The 22,219-nt window shown below is 47.2% G+C and overlaps 1 protein-coding gene and 1 non-coding gene across 2 annotated transcripts in view; one reads left to right on the forward strand and one right to left on the reverse strand.

Annotated features, from left to right (window-relative positions):
* LOC128731871 (SKI family transcriptional corepressor 1-like) overlaps nucleotides 1–20,036 on the forward strand; it is a 40,758-nt gene extending 20,722 nt beyond the window's left edge. Inside the window, exons 2-5 of the mRNA XM_053825026.1 lie at nucleotides 11,899–13,311; nucleotides 16,358–16,466; nucleotides 19,482–19,646; nucleotides 19,745–20,036. Coding sequence (XP_053681001.1) covers nucleotides 11,899–13,311; nucleotides 16,358–16,466; nucleotides 19,482–19,646; nucleotides 19,745–19,809 — 1,752 coding nt within the window. The 3' untranslated portion in view covers nucleotides 19,810–20,036. The remainder of the gene's footprint in view (nucleotides 1–11,898; nucleotides 13,312–16,357; nucleotides 16,467–19,481; nucleotides 19,647–19,744) is intronic.
* On the reverse strand, nucleotides 19,262–19,333 carry Trnaq-cug (transfer RNA glutamine (anticodon CUG)). Its single transcript has one exon. It is a non-coding gene; the product is annotated as a tRNA-Gln (tRNA).
* Nucleotides 20,037–22,219: the final 2,183 nt, after the last annotated feature.

The following is a 22,219-nucleotide window of genomic DNA, read 5'->3' on the forward strand; positions in this document are numbered from 1 at the left end:
CCCACCTTTTGTTGGGGTTGTGCATGGAAAATAAGGCAACCTCACCAAGGCAACGCCAGCTCCATTAGCCATGCCTCATTGTGTATTGTTGCCCGACGATCTGCTGTCATAACATTTGCCTTTGAGTCACCAAGTAGGCCACCACCGGCAGCTCAACCAGCGTTGTTGGTGTCGTAGCAGCGACATTCCCAATGATCTCGTTGCCATGTTGGCACGACGCTCGCGTGAGACAAAGAAAAACGACCGACAAAGAATAGCCAACCTCCTTCTGCTAGCGGCCGCCACCGTTCTGGGCTCAAATCTCGGCTTATTGACGCAGCGATGGCGATATGATGGAACCGAGCTGTGTCGTGCCTCCGGAACTGACTTCGACCCGACATCCGTCGCTTTATCGAGGCGGAACAGGGCTAGTTAGAATGCCATCCCTTTTCGGCTATCTTGGTTCGCCGGTTGAGGTCGTACCTCAACCCCGACAACGATCCATTTGTTAAGAAAAGCGTGCATTACGAGAACGCATCAGCTAATACCGCTTGACATACACGCCCCCGGAGCTGGGAAGCAAATGACGTTTGGGATTCGTGTGCGTGACGCATACACCACTCGCGATCGTTATCAATTTGTGTGTAAATTGCATTCGCTCTGTCGCCTAGCCTCAGCTTAGCAAGGGCGATAGCCTCCGCTCGTGTGCCGTTTGTTTGTGTCGACATCGTGAGTAGTCGGGTTTTGTGTGTCGCTTTACATTTCTGTCTCCAGTGGAGGTAAATAACCTCCGCACACACACACACACGCGATGACTGGCGTGGCATGGCAGAGAGTGTATCAATGCATCGGCCATTGCGTGTCCACCGTCCATTGAGACCTCGTGGCACCGGGGCTTGATGGACTTTTGGCTCCACCATACGTACTCCTTCCGCTCTCACACCCAAGGGGCCATTTTATCTGTGCGTCTTCGTTTTTGTCGACTCATCGAATGTCTGGCCCACCCGGCCGCCAGCGGTGGTGAAAGACCTGTGCCAGGTGTAAACGAGCCACACGACACCGCCCTCTAAAAAGGGAGACAGTAGCCGTCCTATGCGAAGGACACCTCCTCCGCTTGAACTGCCAAGCCTGGCCGGGAACGAAAACGACAACGGCGGCGGGGTCTTTGTTGCTTTATTATGCCGATATCGCGTTTTAAGCACTCGCGCATCACCCCCTACGATAGCTACCGTGACGTGGTAGCTGGTTTTGGTGTGCGTGGCGGAAGTTTTGTAATGAGGCAGTTCTTTTCGCGATCGCGAAAAGTGACACACTGCGGTAGGGAATTCGACGTCGATGACTAATTAACGATGGGGGCGGAGTTCATGCGTTGGGGGGCCATTTTTCATAGCAAGAAGGTGTTGTAGGTGGTGAGGCAATCTCTAACTGATGATGATGATTTGCTTGCGGCAAACATGCGCGCATCGATTGGCACACGAATAGGCATTTTTGCCGCACCCACTGGCTTTGAGGAATGGTGTTCAATATTTTCTCTTCGTGATAAGTGTATTAATTTGCCTCGTTAAAATTGTCACACCTACACGGGTAGTGGAAATTGCACAGAATACAGTAAAAATAATGTAACAGTTCGTTTTGAAAACGTTCACGATACACGGAACGATGCCAGCTCATGCTCCGTTATGTTTTTGCATTATCAATCCAGCCCAGTTACGGGGTTTGATCGGTGTTGAAGTGGCCGAACCCTGATTTTTTCTACCCAGTGGATGCTCAAATTAGCAGCGCGTCCGATATGCACAGCAGCGAGCTCTTTAACGGTGCCCGAGAACAGCAGGAAATGGCCACAACAATCACGCTGGCGTTATTTAACCAATCGAGCCCCGTTCGATCGCGCGGTATCAAAGCGTGTCAACGCCATAACGAATCCAATTTTTCCCTCCACAAAACGGTGGTGTTGTGCGTCAGTGGCGAAGCCAAGAAAACTGCCCAACCCCGGTGTCGAGAGAAGGTGCGATAGCGCAGCGATGAAAAAAGAAGTAAAAATAAAACTACACCACCACGATGGCGCACGGCTCGGATAGTCGGAAAAACGGTATCGAACGGTCGATTCCGTCCGGCCAAGGGAAGGGGCGGTGTTGTTGAAGGATTACCAGAGTGTCTGGGTTGGGGAAAAGCAGCAGCAGCAGCAGCAGCAGCGTGTGTTGCACAATGCAGATCGAGCAGTATTGTGCGCCAACCGTCAGCTCACGGCGCCACCCATTTGCATAACGAAATGTGGCATTCGCGCACAGCAAAACTCGCGCCTGATACGCGTTGCGGGGCCGACCTTGCGCAACTAAAGTTCAGAAGTGAGCATAATCGGCATCCATCGTCAGCAGGCCAGGCCCAACGCTCAAGGAAAAGGGCCGTGCAAGCCTTTTAGTGATGACGCGAAAAGCTTCTGAAGGTCATGCGCGCCACACGCGGCGGATGGCACTCGAACCCGGGTGCGGGGGTGTGTGGCAGAAATGTCCTTTGACTTTGGAGCAGTGTGTGTGTGTGTGTGTGTGTGTGTGTTGTCACCACTGGTGCTGAGGGCAGGGCATGAAAAGTGCCGGGTAAGCGGGAGTTGAAAAGGCTCTGCACGACGACGTATTGACGTATTTTCCATTACCTCACTTGGTTGCACCACCGTGTACCGTATTCCTTTAGTCATGGACGACTTTTTACAATATTTAACGCCACCCGATGTTTCGTGATTGGCGAGTATTTGATGTACGTACATTAGTATTGAACTGAGGAATGGAACGGAATTTTTATTCGAACTTATTTCAGGAAAATAAAAAACCCACAGTGCTTAAAAAATTCCGATTTAAATTATTGAATGTATTACTCTGCTCTTTTTTTATATTTCTACGATTACTACGATACGACTATTATTTTACTACTTTTATTACGAATGATTGATTGTGAGTGTTTATGAATAAATTGCAACTACACACTGGCATTAAGTTGTTTGCACATCGGACAAAAAAAGCGTCAGATATTTAACCTGCAAAGTGTGGTTTCTCCTTACGTTATCTCGCTACAATGACATCCTATCCCTCATTCCTCTTTACATTCCACCATCGGCACACGTGTCATCTTAGTTAACCGCTTGTTCGTCACATGGCCGACCGCAGCCTGTGCCTTTAATCGTTCGCATGGCTGGTGGCAATTTCCTTCGTCCTGGATCATCTCCCAACAGCCGATCACGCCAACTGCACTTGACATACGACCCACGGGAACGTGAGCGTTCGTGTCGGTGTGTGTGTGAGGCAATATAATCAATCTGCCACACCCTGCTCTTGGTTCAAGTCCTCCTCGGGTTCCACTTCACAGGCAGGCAACCTTCATCCCCCAGGTGGAGCCTTTTTTTTGCTTCTCTCCTTGTATCGCTTCGTTGGTCGGCCAAACCTTTGGCAGGTGGGATCGGTTCGAACAGTTTATTATCGGGAGAAACGTGACAATTTCATAAGCACACTCTTCTTCACCCAGCGAGGCACAGGGAAAGGGGTTTGAGTTCTCCCTTTGCCGTTCTGACGTCAAAATCCGCTGCGCCAGGAGCCAATGCCCGGTAACCATGGCAACGTGACTGAATTCCTTTCTTGCCCGTCCCACAGTCCTGGATGTTTACCGTCCTCTTGGTGAGTCCCGGGATGTCATCTTTTCAACGATAATCCTTTTTTGTGTGCGTTAGGCGCGCTTTTGGTTCCGCACGTGCAATTCGAACTCGGTCCCGGTAAGCAAGAGGTCGTTCTCGGAGCATAATACTCGAAGGAAGATGCTCTGATTACGGAATGGTTGTGCACATTCCAACCCCACCCGTGGTGACGTTTATGCAAATCCATCTGCTCGTTACCGCTGGCTGCTGTGGAAGGGATTTTAACACTTTACACATCCTTCCGGGCGCAAAACACGCGCGCACCACCTTCTCGGGACATCGAGCCGATAGCTGCATGCCTTTCATCTGACAAGCTACACCCGAATGTAACCGCAACGGCTAAGATCCTTGGCGTGTAACGTAAGCTGACGTCGGGACGGATATGTTTGTCCAGCACTCCAGGAAGACGATGTCCGGGCTTTGCGGTCTTCGAGGTTGCTTTACGCCTTGCGCCTTGCCTTACCAGAGCCTTGCAAAAGGACCAGCAGCGTGTAGGAACCGCTTCACTTTTTTTTTTCATACACCAGCCCTTCTGCCGGTGGAGCACCGTTTCAGTGATGAACGCTCCGCTGTTTACACGTTGCTAACACTTGTTTATGGAACTATTTGCTCTGCAGCTTGCAGGACGAGCATTCAATTACATTTTTGCCCTTACCTCTCGTCCGTCGTCCGGGGGATTGTACACGGGTACCATTGATGTAATAATCAAAATTCCTGTAAGCCGTTTGGCTGCTAACGTCGTCGTTTGTTTTAGTTCTCTAACCCCCGCTTCGATTTGAGCTACACGAGCTGAAAGGCAAATACTAAACGGTTTCTCACCATATGCACCCAACCCGGTGGGGTGCTCTTTGTGTGGAAAATTCGATGTGACACAACTCCCCAGATCCTCAGAAGCTGCACTTCATCCTCATGGCCTTGCCATCAGGATCAGAATGGGATGAGTTCAAGCGGTGGCTTAATGTCGTTTGCGACAATTTCACGTCCCCGCGAAGGTCCCGATTCGATGAATATAAATTTAATTTCCATCCGTGGCAGACACGCGTGTTCTGCGGGGTGAAATCGGGGCCATATTAGATGCCCGTTTGTTTTTCTTTTTTCGTTTTCACTTGCAATTTGTGCACACTTTCACCAAACCGATGAGTGCCGGTTATTACACATTCGATGGGTAGCTCGTGTGCTACCCTTGCAGGGAGAAGAGCGAGCATTTTAGTGAATAAATGGGACAGAAAATGTGTTGCTGCCACATCACATTTACAGCCGTTAAATTCTCGCTTCCATGTGCCGTCCGTTCAGCAACCAACGAATGGGGTGGCTTATGGGGGATGGGGGGGTGCGGTCAATTTACGGTTTATGGTACGTCCGATAGGGGTAGGGGTGGTGGTGAGTATGTGCACTAATTAAATTTCATGGTAATCCATCAATCCCTAACCAAAGATGCGTTTGCTCTTGTTAGGCGTCGTTCGTGCTCTGCTCCACGTTCACGCTCGAATCAATTAGAGGAAAGTATTATTTTATCGCTACTATCGTGATGGCTGAGGCCGATAATTGTACTTTTTGTTCTGCACCATGAATTCGCACCCGAACCTGGTGGCTGGCGTACTAACAAGGCAGCCTAACAATGTCGGCCCAAATGAGCGATGTACGAAAACGTATCGATCGTTGTGGAATGGGGTCTGTTTATCTGAGGTTTTCCCATCTTAAACGCTGGGTTGGGGTGATGGGGTTTTTTCCCTATTCGTTTATGATTGAACGGATTCGGGAGCTCGACGAATTTGCACCATACAATACACGCTTCCGTTACGGTTCTTGAACGATTACTCACACCGTGCCCGTTGAGTTAAATGCGCTCTCCCGCCTAGTGGTCCTTAATGATGTTACTTGGTTACAAAATTTCCATTCTATCTGGGGTGCAAATGCCACCCTACATATCGGTGGGCCCTCGATAGGAATGGTGAAAAATTTAATTACGCATACCGGTCGCTTGCCGAGCGAAAAAACAAATCCCAACGGAAGCATAATTACTTTTCCCACCCCTTTGCTGCTCTTTTCCAAAAATTGAGCCGTACGTCTCTGTTCACGTGGGGGGGGGGGGGGGTTGTAAGGAAGGATTTGTGTGCGAACTTTACTCATCAAACCTAGCGTGCGGCTTCCGTTCCGTTGTTGACTTTCCCAATAAGTTTGGTCTGGCACCGGCGTACGGTGAAGTTCAGTATGATAGGCTTACGGCATTTAATTCCGCTTTAGTGGTGTAGCAGCGGCGGCGCAATGCTCGGGATGCTGCTTTTGCTCCCTTTTTATCTGTGAAAATATCGCCGAATCTTGGTCGAGGGATTCCGAAATAAAGTAGGGTAAGTTTGGTGCTCTTGAATAATTGATACGGACTGATTGGTTTGAAGTATTTAAAAGTCGTTACTCTTCGCTGAACGCGTTACGCCGCCGGCTGGATCTGGACACGGAGACTAACGGCGGAAAAAGCAACACAAAAAAAATCCCCAAACGAAGCACCTGCCAGGAGGGCACGCTGGCAAAAGCCCAAATCAATTTGCCACGAAGAAACAGCGGATAAAGATTTTTCGCTATGGCTAGGAAAAACGAAAATGAAAGAACGCGCAAGAGCTGTTTCCTTCTTCACTTCGGGGACGGCCACGGAGGCCCACCGGCATTTAGATGGGCAAAGTAATGGACCCGGGAGTATACAAATTCAATAACGCCGCCGATCACTACTGGGGCGGAAAAATTCTTCCTGCCGGAGTTTTTCTTTCTCTGTTTTGCCGTGCGGCACTGTTAGCATAATTGTAATCGAGATGCGAATCCCAGTGCCGCCCGGGGTTGCAGATCAAACCGACCGGTTGCTTCCCCCAAGCGAGCATAATTAATATTTCAAGCGCAGCAAAGCACGAGCCACGTGATTTATTGTCTGGCTGGTTGATAAGAGCGCTGTACAACATGACCACTCGCTTTCGAGGTGGAGAGTAGTTCCTGATGTAATGTTAAAATGTGCAGAAAAACTATTTCCTTAGGTAGAAATTCCATAGTACTGTGAAAGCAACGCGATATATATTTGTGAAATGATTTGAATTTATTGATACAAATCGCATATATTATTTATATACCCGCCGACGATGGTCTCCATATTGGGGACATTATCGAACCCAAGCAAAATATTATGTATGTTAACCCCATGTACGTCCACATCGTAAGCGATCCATTTCTCGTAGTAGAATGCAGAAATGAAACAAAAAGCACGCTGTATATTTTCTTCATTGGAAAATCCAAATTTAGCACACAAATTGCCATGAGCCGTAGAAAAGAACACAGTTGCATTTCCACCACCATCTTCTTTAGCGTCTCCTGAACGCAAACTACTGCCGTATCCTTTACGTTCTTAAGCGGCGAGGTGGAAGTGTTTAAGGAAAAGGCAAAAAACACAAATCACAACTTATTCATACGCAAACCCGCATGGCGCATCCCACGATGCTTGCGTGTGTGCATCATGAAGCAGGAAAATGCCACTTGCTGTCCTAACCTCAGGTCCTTAGCTCGCCCGCATCATCATCGGGACATCATTGGTGGTGGGGACTTGTAGGCATTCGCCCGAACACAGGACTTCATGTTTTTCACCTGGACTCCCAGGACCATAAGTCGGGGAGGTCAAGAAATAACCACCCTTCGGTAAACTGCCAGGATTCGGGTGCACCGAATGCACCGACCTGCATGTGGCGTACGGAGAAAAAAAAAGCGAAAAGAGAGAATGAGAGAGATGCTGGAAGTCATGGCAAAACGAGCGCCGCCACCACGACGATGCTAGCCTTGTCATGTGATACGCCATGACCAGCACCAGCATTTATGTGCAGTGAAGCTCGCTCGCTGGTGTTAGTGTTCACTACATCGTGCATGCAGTTTTAGCCATTGCATCGTTGCACGCGATGCTAGCTGCAGATGGACGAGAATGGCAGTGGGCGCGTTCCACGTGTGTGTGTGTGTGTGTGGGTGTCTGTGATCTCTTCGCCGAGAAAAAAAAACCCACACTCAGTTGAGGCATGAGCATCGTCGTGACGTTAGTGATAGTTTTCGGGCCGCTTATAGCATGCATGCACAATATGCACTAAGTGAGGGATGGCACGAAGGAAGGAAGGCGAAACACACCACCACCAGCTGATGCAATTTTTGCTTTTGGTGCTGCCGTGGCACCGGAGGCAACCGATTTTTTGTAGGTCATCTCTCCGACTAAGCGAAATGGACCGTCGTTTTGTGTGCGAGGTTTATACGTCATCGTCGTCTTTTGGACGACCGTTTGTAACCCTTGAGTGCGTGTGGGTTCAAATTTGGAACTCCATTCGCTCTGGCGAGTTGTCGAATTTAAGCTCCTCTTTTTTTGGTACCACTCGTTAGCCACGTCCTTGCATCGCCAAGGGTCGGGTTCATTGGGAATTTATCGGAACAGTGAGGCACTTTTTATGATGCAGAAAGACGAGCCATAAGAAGTTCTCATTCGCGGATGTGCACACATATGTTCAGGGCAGAACGTTGCGTGGGCCTAAAGAGTGCATGGTTCGAGAAACCTCCCGGTCTGGAACTTCCGGTCTGTTTTTGGCCATCGTTAATTTTCAGCACCACCACACATGCCCTTTGCGTGTGGGAGAGTTTTTTGCTCTACGAGATCGAATCCGTTGCGTAATGTGAAACGGTGCAAAATTATCACACCACTCCGAAGCGGCTGTGTGTGGCAAGTTGCAGCAACCGGCGATAATTAGCGACAACGTTACACACAGTTGCAAAGCGGACGTGTAGAGCTCGTTTCAAAACAGCATCCACTCGCCATCGGGTGGAGGTAGATTGGCCTTCTATCGGACAGGAATCGCGGCAGTAGGATGTTGATCGGAACATGGAAGGAGTCTGTCAAAGGACCGCAAAACATCTTCTTGACATAAGCAGTGACATGATCCGTCTATCGGCTAGTTCTACAGTAGGTCGATTGATGGGTGGATGGGGTGGTAGCATATTCGAGCTTAATGTCCTACAAAGAAGCTGTAGTTTGGGACTTTCTTTTTAGCGTTGAAGCACGTCAACTGTCATGTCAAATCGTTTATTTGCTATCAAAGTTCTAATCGGCTAAAGAATGATTGTTCAAACACTTTTTTAAATACATTCTGCCTTGTGGAGGATAGTTTGCACGATTCATAACATTCCATCATTTAATGATAGTTGAACGGTCTTTTGCTATTCGATATTTATGCTGTCTTATCTACAAAAAAATCCTGCTTTTAAAACACACTCATTGAAAGTTTTTCCCCGCAAAGCGCTTCATTTTCATTCATATTCAGTGGACCCCACACGAATGATAGGAAAAATCACACTAAGTAAACGAACGAAACAAAACAAAAAGCACCAACCGGAAGCGGTCACCGTCATTGTCTTGAAGATGAATCGTTTATGGCGGTGTCAGCTGAATAGCGATGTATGTAGCGCTTTTCCCTTTTTTTTTTCCTCACGTGCTTTTTCGTTCCTTTTTCGTCATCGTTTTTTGTTTGTGCAAAACGACAGGGGCGTGCAGTGCGTCAAATGCGATGCGCATCCGAAGGGAAATACGGAGAAAAATATGCGAACACGTGTGTTGAATTTCAACTTTTGCGACGTCATGTTGTGACTACTTTCGACTTCACCTCCTCCAACCCGCGCATGATGAGCTATGTTTCTAACGTCGATTTTGTTGTTTTCATTTATGTTTTCTTTCTCCCCAGGTAAGTGTATCCCGTAGCGCACAGCAGCTGTTTGAATAGAAATTCGTCTCGTGTGCGTAATGTCCGCAGACAGGAAGTGTAGAGTCACGTTACGGCGAATCGGGGAATTCGTAAAGTTCAACCAAGGCCACCATCCGGTGGACGGAGTTGTTCCTTCAATTATGCTCCAAAACTGTACGTATGCATGTGTGCATGAGTGTGTGAAAGAAAAAGCATTTGGCTGCGTAAGCATGCCCATGAAACAGCTGACCATGGGATTTGGTGTAACATGTTTTCATCTTTTGTTTGGAGAGTTGATTGATAATGCACTGTGAACCATCGAATCATTGGCTGTGACAGTGTGTATGAAAAAAGTACAATACTTCGTCTGGATGGCTTTTTTATTGACATAAAATTTACCTAAAATTGAAATGAGTAACAGTGATTTAAAGCCAGCAAACTTTACCACATCAGGACGCATGAGCTACTACTCAAAATGGAATGTGTAAAAGCAGTGAAGAAACTTTTAAATGACTGTACTCTTAGTTTTCGTTTTGATGTGTTTATAAAAATTCACTCCCTCAACCACGTTGTGAATAAAAAAGGCACCTTGAAAGAGTGAAAGAAATAGGTTTGTGCAATAGATGATGGCACTCGAAGGAGGGAAGGAGGGTGCCGTACGAATCCGTCTCGAGGAAGTTCACCGTGAAGGAGTCTCAGCAACGGACAGGCGAAAATCGGCGAGGATGTTTAATTACACTTATTTCGATACAGTGGCATAAAAACGGATTAGTTACGGCTCGCGGTCAATCCACGACTCGTGCAGAAGAAACTAACAGTTGCGAACGGATATCGATAGCTTATGCACACATAAAAGCGACGAATCCTTCGACCGATAGGAATTTGTGGCCGCGCGTCAAAAGAGAAAACCTCCGAGACCTCGAACCAGGCCACAGTAGCAGCACTAATCCGCAGTTCGGTGGCATACTGATGGTGGATTGTTAAATCGACCATGAAGACTCACATCCCAGTGGTCGCACCGAAGTCGTTATCGGTCACAACATCGACTACGCGGGTTGCAGTTTGGCGCTTTGCCTGGGGGTCGTCTGCCTTCCGAAGCTCCGTGTGCGACAGTGAAGCAACGGAGCTAATAATCTTTTGCTAAATTGAACGCCATCGGAGGAGAAACAAACTCCTCCCCTACATACAGACTCCGGGAAGCGCGGTTATAATAGGGTTAATGGAGTGAACTCCCGACGCGTGACGGGCGTCAATCGGGGGGCGACTGGAGCTTCCTTGCCTTTGCCGGCAAATGTCCACTTCAAAACGCGAATCTAACAACTGCATCTGCAATTGCAAGTTCGTTTGCCTTCATTGAGCTTGGCCACGTCGCTGATGATGGTAAATTGGCCGCCTGCGTTAAATGGCCAGTCCTGGGGGTCGAGTTTGTTCAAACAGATCGAGAACCCATCGGGTTAGAGATCGGTATTTGGTGTGGCACTGCAACGTCTGCTTTCTTCCTTTGCTCATCCTTATCTGGGGGGATTCGTATCCTGGTCGGGCATGGCCTGCATTGCGTTGCGTCTAATTAGGCCCAAGCTGACACTCGACAAGCGTACTTGACATCGCGTGCGTCGCTTTCTTTTCGGAGAAAACGGAACAAATCCCAACCCCTACTCGATGCACTCTTTTAGCGTCCTCTTGACTCAAACCGCCTTCGCGAACGATAAACTGTACGCTGCTTTCCCATGGGATTAATTAAAACCGATTAGTCCACGACCTCCCGGGGGGACCTCCTCGACTTGGGGCGGACTTTGCGCCGGTTTCGGTGTCGGGTTGTCGAGAGCACGCTCCTTAAATACTCCACAAGTGTGAGTCAGACGTGTCTCCATTGCACAGCACGCGGATTGTGGCCCAGACGAATGGTTCCACAGTGACCGAGGCCACCAAACCCCGCAGCCGGTAGTACGCTCGATAAATAATTCGTTATTGCCCTGTTTAGTGGTTTGTGCCGGTTTCCTGCGACGGTGGAAATCATGGCTCCGTCCGACGACGTGCCGACTTGCCCAGCTCAAATTACACGCGTTGCTAACCACCAAAGGGATATCTGGCATTGGTTTTTAGTTGACCGAGAGAAGCGGCAATACATCCTCGGCGTTTAGCGGGTCTTCACTTGCGAGGACCTCGAAGGAAGCGCGTTCGTTGAGGCCGCGTTTTGTGTGCTGGTGGGATGTTTCGTCGGTGTCTGGGTTAAATCACACACGCGAAACCGACCCACGTCCTTGTGTGAGATGATCTGCGGTTCGAGAAGATAGAAAACGCTCATTAAAAAGGTCAAACTGTGTGAAAACTTGCAGTGGAAACAATAAATTTAACCATCATTGGCCCGTGGCCAGTACACGAGCCGGCGCTGCTCGAGGACGAACAGTTTCCCATTGCTTCCATATTTGATTTCATGCCATTCTTTCCCTCCTCATTCCCACCCGTTCGCGTTCGTCTCGCCGCCTCACACTCTCGCAGATCCGGACGGTGTACATCTACGGGCAACCGATCATCTCGCTGTTCGTGGAGAACCAAGAGCGCCTGTGTCTGGCGCAGATCTCCAGCACGCTACTAAAGGACTTCAGCTACAACGAGATTCACAACCGGCGCGTGGCGCTCGGCATCACCTGCATCCAATGCACGCCGGTGCAGCTAGAGATCCTGCGTCGAGCGGGTGCAATGCCGGCCTCATCGCGCCGCTGCGGTATGATCACGCGCCGTGAAGCCGAACGGTTATGCAAATCCTTTTTTGGGGAATGCTCGCAACCCGCGCTACCGGAGGGCTTCGCATTCAGCGTATTCCACGAGTGCGCCTGGGGTTGTACTGGCTCATTCTCCCCGGCACGCTACAATTCGTCCCGGGCCAAGTGCATCAAGTGCGCTTACTGCAGCCTGTTCTTCTCACCGAACAAGTTCATCTTCCACTCGCACCGGCTCAGCCCGCACGACAAGTACGTGCAGCCGGACGCGGCCAACTTCAACTCATGGCGGCGCCACCTGCGTCTTCAGGGCAGCCCACCGGAGAAGATCGTGTACGCCTGGGAGGACGTGAAGGCCATGTTTAACGGAGGCACCCGCAAACGCTACATCCTCTCGACGACTCGCAAGTACAGTGGTGCCGCTGGATCAGCTCCACCGATGTCCGCCCAATCGTCAGCGGTTACCAGCAGCGGTGCCAGTTCCGGTGGCTCATCCGGATCCATTTCAGTCACCTCACGGGACACGCCACCGCCACCATCTACAACGACGACGACAACACTTGAGAAACCAACCGCTTTGGTGGCAATGCCTGCACCGGTTCTTACCGATTCCCGAGCCGTCCTGCCGGTCGTCCCGAAGAAGGAGTACTCCGAACAGCAACCCATCGATGTGAGCTACAACAGTGATAGTTGCAGCAACAGCACCAGTCCGTTTGCGCACATTCCACATCTGCTTGCTAGCAATAGCTCCTCCAGCACGAGTGGTGCAGGATTACGTGCCACGATGCCACCGACAACACACGGCCACGGTGGCGTTGGACCGCCCATTGTACCACCGGTAGGTGCTGGCCCGGTGATGGTGGTTCCGGCGGCTGTCCATGCACCACCCATCAGTAGTCCTTCGACGGTAGCGGCCGCATCCACGGCAGCAGCTGCAGCTGCTGCAGCAGCCGCCGCAGCAGCGATGGTGTCCAGTCACGCCGCGGTCACTTCACCCGTGGTAACCAGCTCGGCTGCTGTTGCGGCTGCTAACTTCGGCTTCAAGCTGTCCTGTTTGCAACCGTTTGCGTTCAACGGGATCGGGCACTTCCCAGCGATGGTTCCGAGCTCGGCCGGTTACCTGGTACCGCTGTTGCGCCCCACCAACCCGAAAAGCATCTCCGCCGCTGCTATGTCTGCGTTTAAACCGGTGGTTAAAGCTAGGAAAAGGTACGCAACCGTCGCCAGTAGCAACGGGGAGGATCGCCGAGTGAAAACGCGCGGAAAAATCATCCCTCCCCCGGATGCTGTGTTGTGTTTTTGTTTAGTGTACTTTTTTTTTGTTTTGCTCTCACTTGAGCGTCACGACTGTTGTCACCTGTCACAAAACCCATTGGCTGTCACGAACGTTACGTTACCTGTCAATTGTCACCGATTTTTAATGATAAAACAAAACCACGAACGTTATCATCCACCAGGCAGCGTCAAACGGCGCCGCGTTGTTACTCGCGATTGTTTCACCGTGGCCGTTAAATGTTGGCCACCGGTCGTTACCGCTTACACCTGCCCAGCAAGCAGTTTGTCACGCGGTTGACCCCCAAAATCAGTGGGCAGTGCGATCAAAACGGTTTTCCGGCTCGGGACCGTACAATCCGTTGCTAACCGTTGTCTTTGCTTCTCGGTACTCTTCACACTTCCGGCGGATGGCCTGCTGTGCTCCGGCTTGTTTGGTTGGCCGGAGCCGGGCAAGCGTGGTGCCAACTTCGCAAGTGCCATGTTGCGCTTACGCATCGGGAAAAAGGACCCTGCAGGAATGCCGAATGTCGCGTGCACAGAGCGACATGGTAGCATCTTTTTTGATTGCATTTCTGTTGCTCTCTCACGAAATGCGTACACAGATGGCTCTCCGCCTGTGGAGACTTTGGCTTGAATTGGCTACTATATGCGCGGCTTCATTCAGGTAAGTTGGTTCGTTCGGTAGGCAGCTTGCAATACTGCATCCGAACAACGTGTTCCACGATTACTTCAATATAAGATAAATGAAATAGAATTGTACTTTGCATTTCACTTATGTAATATAAAATATTTGTAATAACATGGCTTTGTATTTGGTTCTGTTTTTTTGGTTCATTTTTGAATTGTTTGTTCAAATTAATTATCATTTTGTTATCGTCGTGGTTATTATCATTTTTTAAAAACCCACCTGAAGACGTCTTCCTTCACATGGAATCTGCGAAAAGAAAGTTTAAACAAGCACACCCGTGCAACAGTGAAGAAGCAAGCCAATATATTTTCTTCATGGTCAAGGACACACGATGCTTGGCGTCATCCGCGAGCCTTGGCCTGGACAATTCCCGTCTTTCAACAGGCGAAGGGTGTTGCTTTGTCGAAGAAACGTTCAACAGAGCTCTTTTTCTTCGCGAATGGAAATCATGACCTTGATGGTTTTTTTCTTCTTTTTTCCCATTTAATAATGTAAAAAAGAAAAACGAATCAGCAACCCCACCGATTGGCACTTGGATCAGTGCTTAGTGAAAGAACATGACAATGGTTCTTGATTTGTGTGTGTGTTTTTTTTTGTTTCCTTTCTTGTTCTATTCTTATGGCGCTTCAAATCTGATACAATCAGCGAAATTTTCCTTTTCAAATCGTGCCACCGTATCCTTGAATACAAGGTCCGGCTATGACGCTCATAAAAAAAAACGAACACGATTAAAGCCTTTAAATCGTTCAACAAAATCAAGTGGTCTCTTGCCGTCAAGTGATCTTAGCTTTGCATCGTCAGATCCATCCACGTTTATGACGAAAAGGATGTGGAGAGAAGGGCTTTCCCGAAGGCGACAACCAAGTAACAAGTGGCGTTACTAACTCCGGAAACCGACAATAACAGAGTGTCTAATTCAGCATGTTTTTCAAAGTGTTCAACAACATTATTTGTAAAAAAAAGTTGTCCTTCGGCTTACACTTTCCAATCGTCTACACTGTGGACTTACGATGGGCTTCAAATTCTCTTCATTTTGTTAATGCACAACACAACACACGTGAGCTTCTGAAACGAACTTACGATGGCTACGGTTTCCGCCAAGATACATTATTTATGTTTTGAATTTATTTTGAGGATCGCATAATAGTCCGGCTTGGGTCGACTATCCCCCAATATCTTGCGTGTCCACGAACACGCATGTGTCTGGCGTTTTGGGCATGACTGTTTCCTTCCAATCGTCTAGTTTCATGCCACAACTGGCGCTGGTTCCGGAATGTACAGTCAAAAACGCTTCCGAAAGCCGCCACAATAGCGCGTTGCGTCAGCAGCTGCTCCATTCGAATCGGGAGCCTTGGAACACGCCCGGAAAAGCGATGTGCCGAACGGCATGGTCCGTCTGGTGCGTTGTTGCTGCGGCGCCGCACATTACCACGAGATGAAACATTCTTGCGAAAGGCCCAACTGACAACCACCATCGCTCCAAGATTAACCAATTTTCGCATCCGGGGGATCCCTTCCCCCGTCGTTTCACGTGCGCGGGGGAGAGCATATGATGGTGGAATGTTTGAAACCGCGGAAGAAAAAAATCCTTCTTCTAATATAGAACGGATCGGGGAACTCTCTCTCTCCCCCCCACACATCAGATAATCGAAATCGACTGCCAGGCGAGACCGGCGAGGGCAGCAGCTGGGCACAGGATATCATCCCGTTCTGTTATTTGTATTTATTTCAGTTCTTATGCTTTCCGACCTGGCCTCGCGCTATCGGGTTTGCAGACGATGCTGCGCGCGGAACACAGCTGAGAGGGTTCCCGTTTTATTACAGTTTATTTATGTATGATCAAATATTGTTTCTTTGCGCACTGTTGACCAAGCCCCGGATGTATGGCGCGGCGAGTGTACCTTTTTGTTGTTTGTTGTTCGTGTGTTGCAATTCTTTTTGTTGGCTAGGAAAATGTTTCTGTTGCTTCGTTCCATGCTTCAGTGCTATGTGTTGTGTTATTTTAAACTTTACATTTATATTTATTCGAATTCGTCGGCCGACTGATGTTTATCCTTTCCTGTTCTCTTATGTTAGTAAAAAATGACCAATTTTCAAACTATTTATTGCGTCGAACGGACATTTATAAGCTGTGTTATCCGGGCATTCCAGAACGGCAGTACAACAATTCGTCCTCTCCATGTCAACCGCTGCCATCTATTCTGTTTACTGATGTAACTTTCTTTTCTTTCTTTTCCTTTCCGTTCTTACCATGGTGTATAATAATGTAATACAGATAAACCTGCGGCTAATACTCGTCAGTGGCAAAACGAAAGAATTCCTCTTCAGTCAGACGGACTCTGCCGGTGATATAGCACTCACAGTATTCGAAAACTGGCCCGATGGTAAGTAGTTCTCGTTACTTTCTGCAAGGTGCATTTTGTTGCTTTTATGTTATATATGTGTGCGTGTTGTTTATTACCCTTACATTTTTATGTAACAATCACTTGACACTAAACCCATTCAAGTGGTCCAAACGCAGCTTGAGAGATAGAGCGGCAATGTCTTAATTAAGATTTAGATAATTTTAATGCTCCTTGAGTATTAATCATCATAGTGATCACACTTCGTTACACCTATGTCGATTGGTTAGCTTTTCAAACTAAAGGGTAATTGTCAAGCGAACCCTTTCTTAACAGATTGCGCAAAAACCAATAATATAAAAGTATAACCGTACACTAAATGATGCATTACAAAAGCCATTTCGCGAGCATTTTAAAACCTTAAATCAGCTGATTCTTGCTGATAATTTAATCTCAACAGCAGATGCTTCGCTTTGCATTTTTTCCATGGGTGGAAAAGCAAAGGAAAAAAGAAACGAAACAGATTGAAGCTTTTTACTAGGGATACCATGTTGGGCATATGCCGTTTCACGTGTGTGAGATGATTTAATGTACATAGGGGGCTGTTAAAGGATCAAATAACACTTGTTTTGCTTGGGCAAAGCATAGAATCGGATGCGATTGATAATGGATATTACACAAAACGAAATAAAAAAAAATGTACCTGCCATTACCTTTCGCGAAATACTAATGGACTACCTTCCATCAAATTTTATCAAAGCATCGAGAGCTACATACTCATGCTACAGCTGTGATAGGCATGAACACTGGACGCCCTGAAGGCCTGTTAGGAACAAAGCAGGAGCTGGAATGCCATCATCAAACAAGCATCTCCCTAGAAGCAGTGTCCTGTCCCCCTGTCATCATTTCAATTTTGCACGGACATTTACGATGTAATCCATAAATTCGCGCACACCGAACATTATTTCCCAAATATGGCTTTGGGGCGTGCCAATGGTCGTGCCTTGAAAGCCCTCTTATCCATCCCGCACAGTATTGCCGAGCAACGGAAGTTGATAACGAAATTTCCATTTGACACTAATGAAGACAAATCTCTGGTCTGGGGATGTTTTCAGCTCCTAACTAGCGATAGGGGGAACCTGCTCACGATACCACCCAGAAACCAAACGAAATAGAAGATTCGTCTTTAGATCTAGGTGTATCGTACGCGGCCAATTGCAACATGCACGGCAAATCACTTACAGGAGCAAGCGAAACAGCCCTTTGTTCCAGGGTGTTACAACGTATTTCGCTTGTACCTACACCTGGGTTCGCCATGCTCCGTTCGTGGTCTTTTAAAAACCTAGCATTCAATCGCAGGAAAATGCTTACAATAATCTAACAGTGCTTGTTTTATTTACCCCTTCGAAACAACCGTATAAATGGCACTGGTACCTGTCGTTGCATTGTGCACGTTTGCTTTACTTGTTGAACTAATGTTGTTGCTTATTGGCGTGTGTTTAGAGTTTCAAAATATGCGATAAAATGTGAACACAAACGGTTTTAAAAGATGTTCATTTGCAACGCGAGACGTGTCTGCTTCTGAAGCTAAAATTATGCTTCTCGTCCAGCGTCTGCCTTCCAGGCCAAAGGCCAAACTTCCTTATTCCAAGATGAGAAAAAAAGGCAGGCTTCACGGTAGGATCCGTGTGCCTCCCGTTCTAAAACTTCTGCCAGAACGCGGATTCCAAATGTATTTACGAGTATCTGCTGCTCGGGAAACTCTCGCGTACGTTATTTTGGGCACACTTTATCCACATTTCTTGCCCTAAAAGAAGATGCCCGTTCCGTTTTCTTGCCCACCCACACGCCTGCTCCCCTGTGAACTTTCCATTCGCCAAACACACCGTATTCCCCAAGGAATGTAGCGTGAATATGGCGCTCGGTGCGTCGACGACGGTCAATGCAATTCGCTTTTCGTGCTTTTCCCTCCGTCGGTAGATCCCTCATGAAAATACATCAGCCCGCACTTTAGGTGATTTGGTAATTGTGCCTGGGCCTAAGCAAAAACTCACATTTTTCCTGCACTGCTTCTCGAGGATGAACGCGTGTCCTAGCCGTGTTCCAGTCGTGCCGAGTCCTCAGTGGAGCGGTGCGCGAAGCACGGGTACCATGCAGGAAGGGAGAGAGGGACCGTTGCCGTGATTAATTGCCAACATTAATTACAATCAATGTCGGGGAAGAAATCCAGTGGAAAGTACGTCGAGAAAGAGAGTGGTCAACGGTGTTAAGGGAAGAAGAGAGGAGAGTTTTTCTTTCATGCATGCTTTTCTTTTCCATAACGATTTTTCCATTTTCTTCTAGCCTCTATGAGCCTTCGCTGCAGCAATAATATCTATTCCTGTGTGCCGTGCAGCCGTGGTCTTGGGCAGGTGTTTTCCAAAGCTCATTAGACATAGCTTTTGTCTGTATGGGCAAGCCGTACATTTGTACGAGTTTTTATTTCTTTGTTATATTTTTCATTTACAATATTGTTTTTTGCAATATTGTAACTAAGACGCCAAGTAAGCAGGAATATACGTGGCCCCACGTGTTGCTGCGTGTTGCTGCGTGTTGTTGAACAAATGTCGTTGATAGTGATTGATGGAGAAGCAAGAAACTTGCCTCGATTTGAGTGTGCGTGTCCTTTTCAGTGGGAGATATTACTACGTAAAACAAAGAATCACGGAAAAAATCATTTTAAAATATACATATTAACGATTCTCGCATATCGGTAATTATTAGGTTGTTGTAAATGACGGCAAAATATGTTCTTGGTTGAAAAAAGAAATAGAAAGAAAAAAAGTTTCTGGTTTGACAGGTTCCACCGAGATTTGAACTCGGATCGTTGGATTCAGAGTCCAAAGTGCTAACCATTACACCATGGAACCAGTTGAGAAGAGCGAGCTTATACAGCGCACACATTTGACATGTCTTTCATATTTTTAGAGGTTTTTTTTTCAAAAGTTTTCAATAGTTTTGTATGTTTTTGTCCCTTTCAATTTAAAATATCTAATCCTCTGATTGTATGTTTTACAGATTGGGAAGCGGAAGCGGTGGCAAAGGCAGAAATCTTAAGACTTATATACCAGGGACGCTTTCTCCACTGCAATGTAACGTTAGGAGCGCTGGGACTACCACTAGGCAAAACAACCGTGATGCATTTGGTACCGCGTGATAATCTACCCGAGCCAAACTCACAGGGTAAGTAAGACAAATCAGCGCTACAAGATAACGGACGTGCGTGCGGAGGACCATTCAACTCAACTAAATATTGGTTTTGTTTTTGGCATTCATTGTAGACCAGCGGCAGAAGAGCAAAGGCGGTTCCAGTAGATGTTGTTCCACAAGTTGTTGTATACTGTAACCACCATCACGGCGACGAGATGACGCGTACTGCTCTGGTGCGGCCGCATCAGCGTGGTATTATTATTACGGTCGAGAGCGATGCCCGCGGGAAGCGCATTGAACGATAAAACCAGGCGATGTGTAGTAGCAGTAGCCGCACCTTCTCCGACACGAAGTAACATAGGCGGACAATGCGGCGAGAGATGGCGGAACATTAAATAGTGGGTGGCAATAGACGACACACAAAAACGATACGAGCAATCAGGCGAGAAGCAGCAAAGCCGGAGATTTGCAATCGACGGACTGAGCGTCAAGCACCAGCAAGTGCTTGTAGTTATAATATTGCTCCGCTTGCTCGTGTTTCTGCAAAAAAAAAACATCCTGAGAATGCAACGCAACGGGACAGACACACGAGACACATGGTTTTCATCTCCTATGGAGTGTGTGATGATGTGACTGCATGCGTGTGCTTTGTTTGTTGGCTTAGTTTCACCACACTGTGCTGTAAAGGAAAGCAAAGCGGTGCTGTTAACATATTCGCGAAAAAGGAAAATATCGTTCAGGCAAAATTCGTTCATCGAGACGCCGAAGTAAAAAAGAAACGCCGCGGCCGAGCTCGGAAGTAGTGCTGTGTAGCGTGTTTTTGTATTATTAGGAAGCAGCGAATTTCGATAAATGTTATTAGTAGAGAGTAATAGTGTACTAGTAATCGAAGTATGTTTAGTGTTATTTTTTTTATTAATCCATCGACCCGTTTATACCTGCTTTTTTACATTTGTTTTCAATAACTGCCTTACTTTATTGCGGTTTTCAAATGCATTCGTACACAACCAAACACACGCGTGGATTCGATCAAACGGAAGCTGCAAAGAAAATTAGCGTACATTCTTGACGGATAGGGGTAGGAGTTACAGTAATGTGCAGGGAATCAACATCATTCTTGCGAGAACGCGTTAGAAATATGGGTTAAAAATTTGCTAGACTGAAAAAAATGTTTTCAAAAGAATGCATTCGATTCTAGCACCCGGTCCGAGAAATGAACGCTTGGAAACGCTTTATCCCCGAACAATAGATGGCGCTGCAGGTTGTAAATGTTTCATATATGCTCTCCACCCCGCTGGTCGTGTGGCGGTTGTCGCCAATGATTTCCATACATATCGTTCCCTTTTCGGTTTCCTTGCTAACTCGGGTGAGATTTCCGGCGTTCATTTATCAGCTATTATAGCCCTTTTTTCCCTAGATGCAGCACTTGCTCAAACCCCCAAGCCGATGTGTGCATCAGTTATCAGTTTAGCTTGCTCGTTTTCTCGGATGCATTTGCTAAGTGCATCGAGAGGCTGTTTTCCATTGCCCCACTCGTGCAGCATCCGGGCTCGGCTATAGCGACGAGAAAGATATTACGTATGTGTTAAACTTTTGAGTAAACTATAGATTATATTGTGTTTTGTTGTTGTAGCGAAAAGGAAACGTAGAGAAGCAGAAGCTGCAGAGTGAGAGTAGAATTTGTTCGAGCGCTTGTGAGATTCAAAGAAACAAGGCAAGGAGCGACAACTGCAATAGCTCAACGAGGCAGGCAGATCCGGTGTAGTTATTGAAAGCAAAAAAAAAGGAGGAAGAACAGTATATATAAATTATCTGAACCCTTATAGATGGTGGTATAAACATTACTTTACAAAAGAGCTACAAACATACTGTATCGTGGAGGGTAAAGCAAGAAAGTAAGCTACCGGATGCAGTTGCGAACGAAGAGCGAAAAAAAACTAGATAAAACTGAAACAAAAATATCGATGTACACACGACGGTGCGTTATCTCGCTGAGAAAAAGAAAGCAAATGACTAACTTAGGCGAAAAGAAAATATTTTACTTTGTTCTCTTCGGTTTAGGTTAGTTTAAGCAATATATTTGATAATGAGTCCTTAAGTGTGCAGGAGGTAACCGAAAACTACCAGCGATCTGAGATGTGTACTATTACGGTAGCGTGTAAGGCAAGGTAGTAAGAGAAACGCCAGGAAAGGGCGCATATGCATGTTTGGTGAACATAGTAATTTCAACACGAATCTGACTACCTGTTGTGCTATTACCGCAGATTACCACTAATCATACTAAACTCACAGAAAAAAAAAACTAAACCAATTTCAGCATACTCTAAAGTTTGTAAAGAAGCTAAGAGGATACCCTCTCCATACCAAACCTTCTATCCATCGTCATATAATGAGCACAAGATCATACGGCAGCACTCGTTGAAAGAATAAGCAATGCGAAGCAGATTGCAGATAGGAAAACCGTCGATCGGTAGCTGCCCCTTGTAAACACAAACTTGCGCGTCACTTTTCGTGGGGGCGAATTCAATACCACTATTACAGGACGAAGAAAGGAAAAGTTAAAATGATCCCCAGCTAATGTTGGTAACATTTTGCCCTCTCCTACA

This window comes from Anopheles nili, chromosome 2 (assembly GCF_943737925.1).
Source record: "Anopheles nili chromosome 2, idAnoNiliSN_F5_01, whole genome shotgun sequence".
In the NCBI taxonomy this organism is placed as follows: domain Eukaryota; kingdom Metazoa; phylum Arthropoda; class Insecta; order Diptera; family Culicidae; genus Anopheles; species Anopheles nili.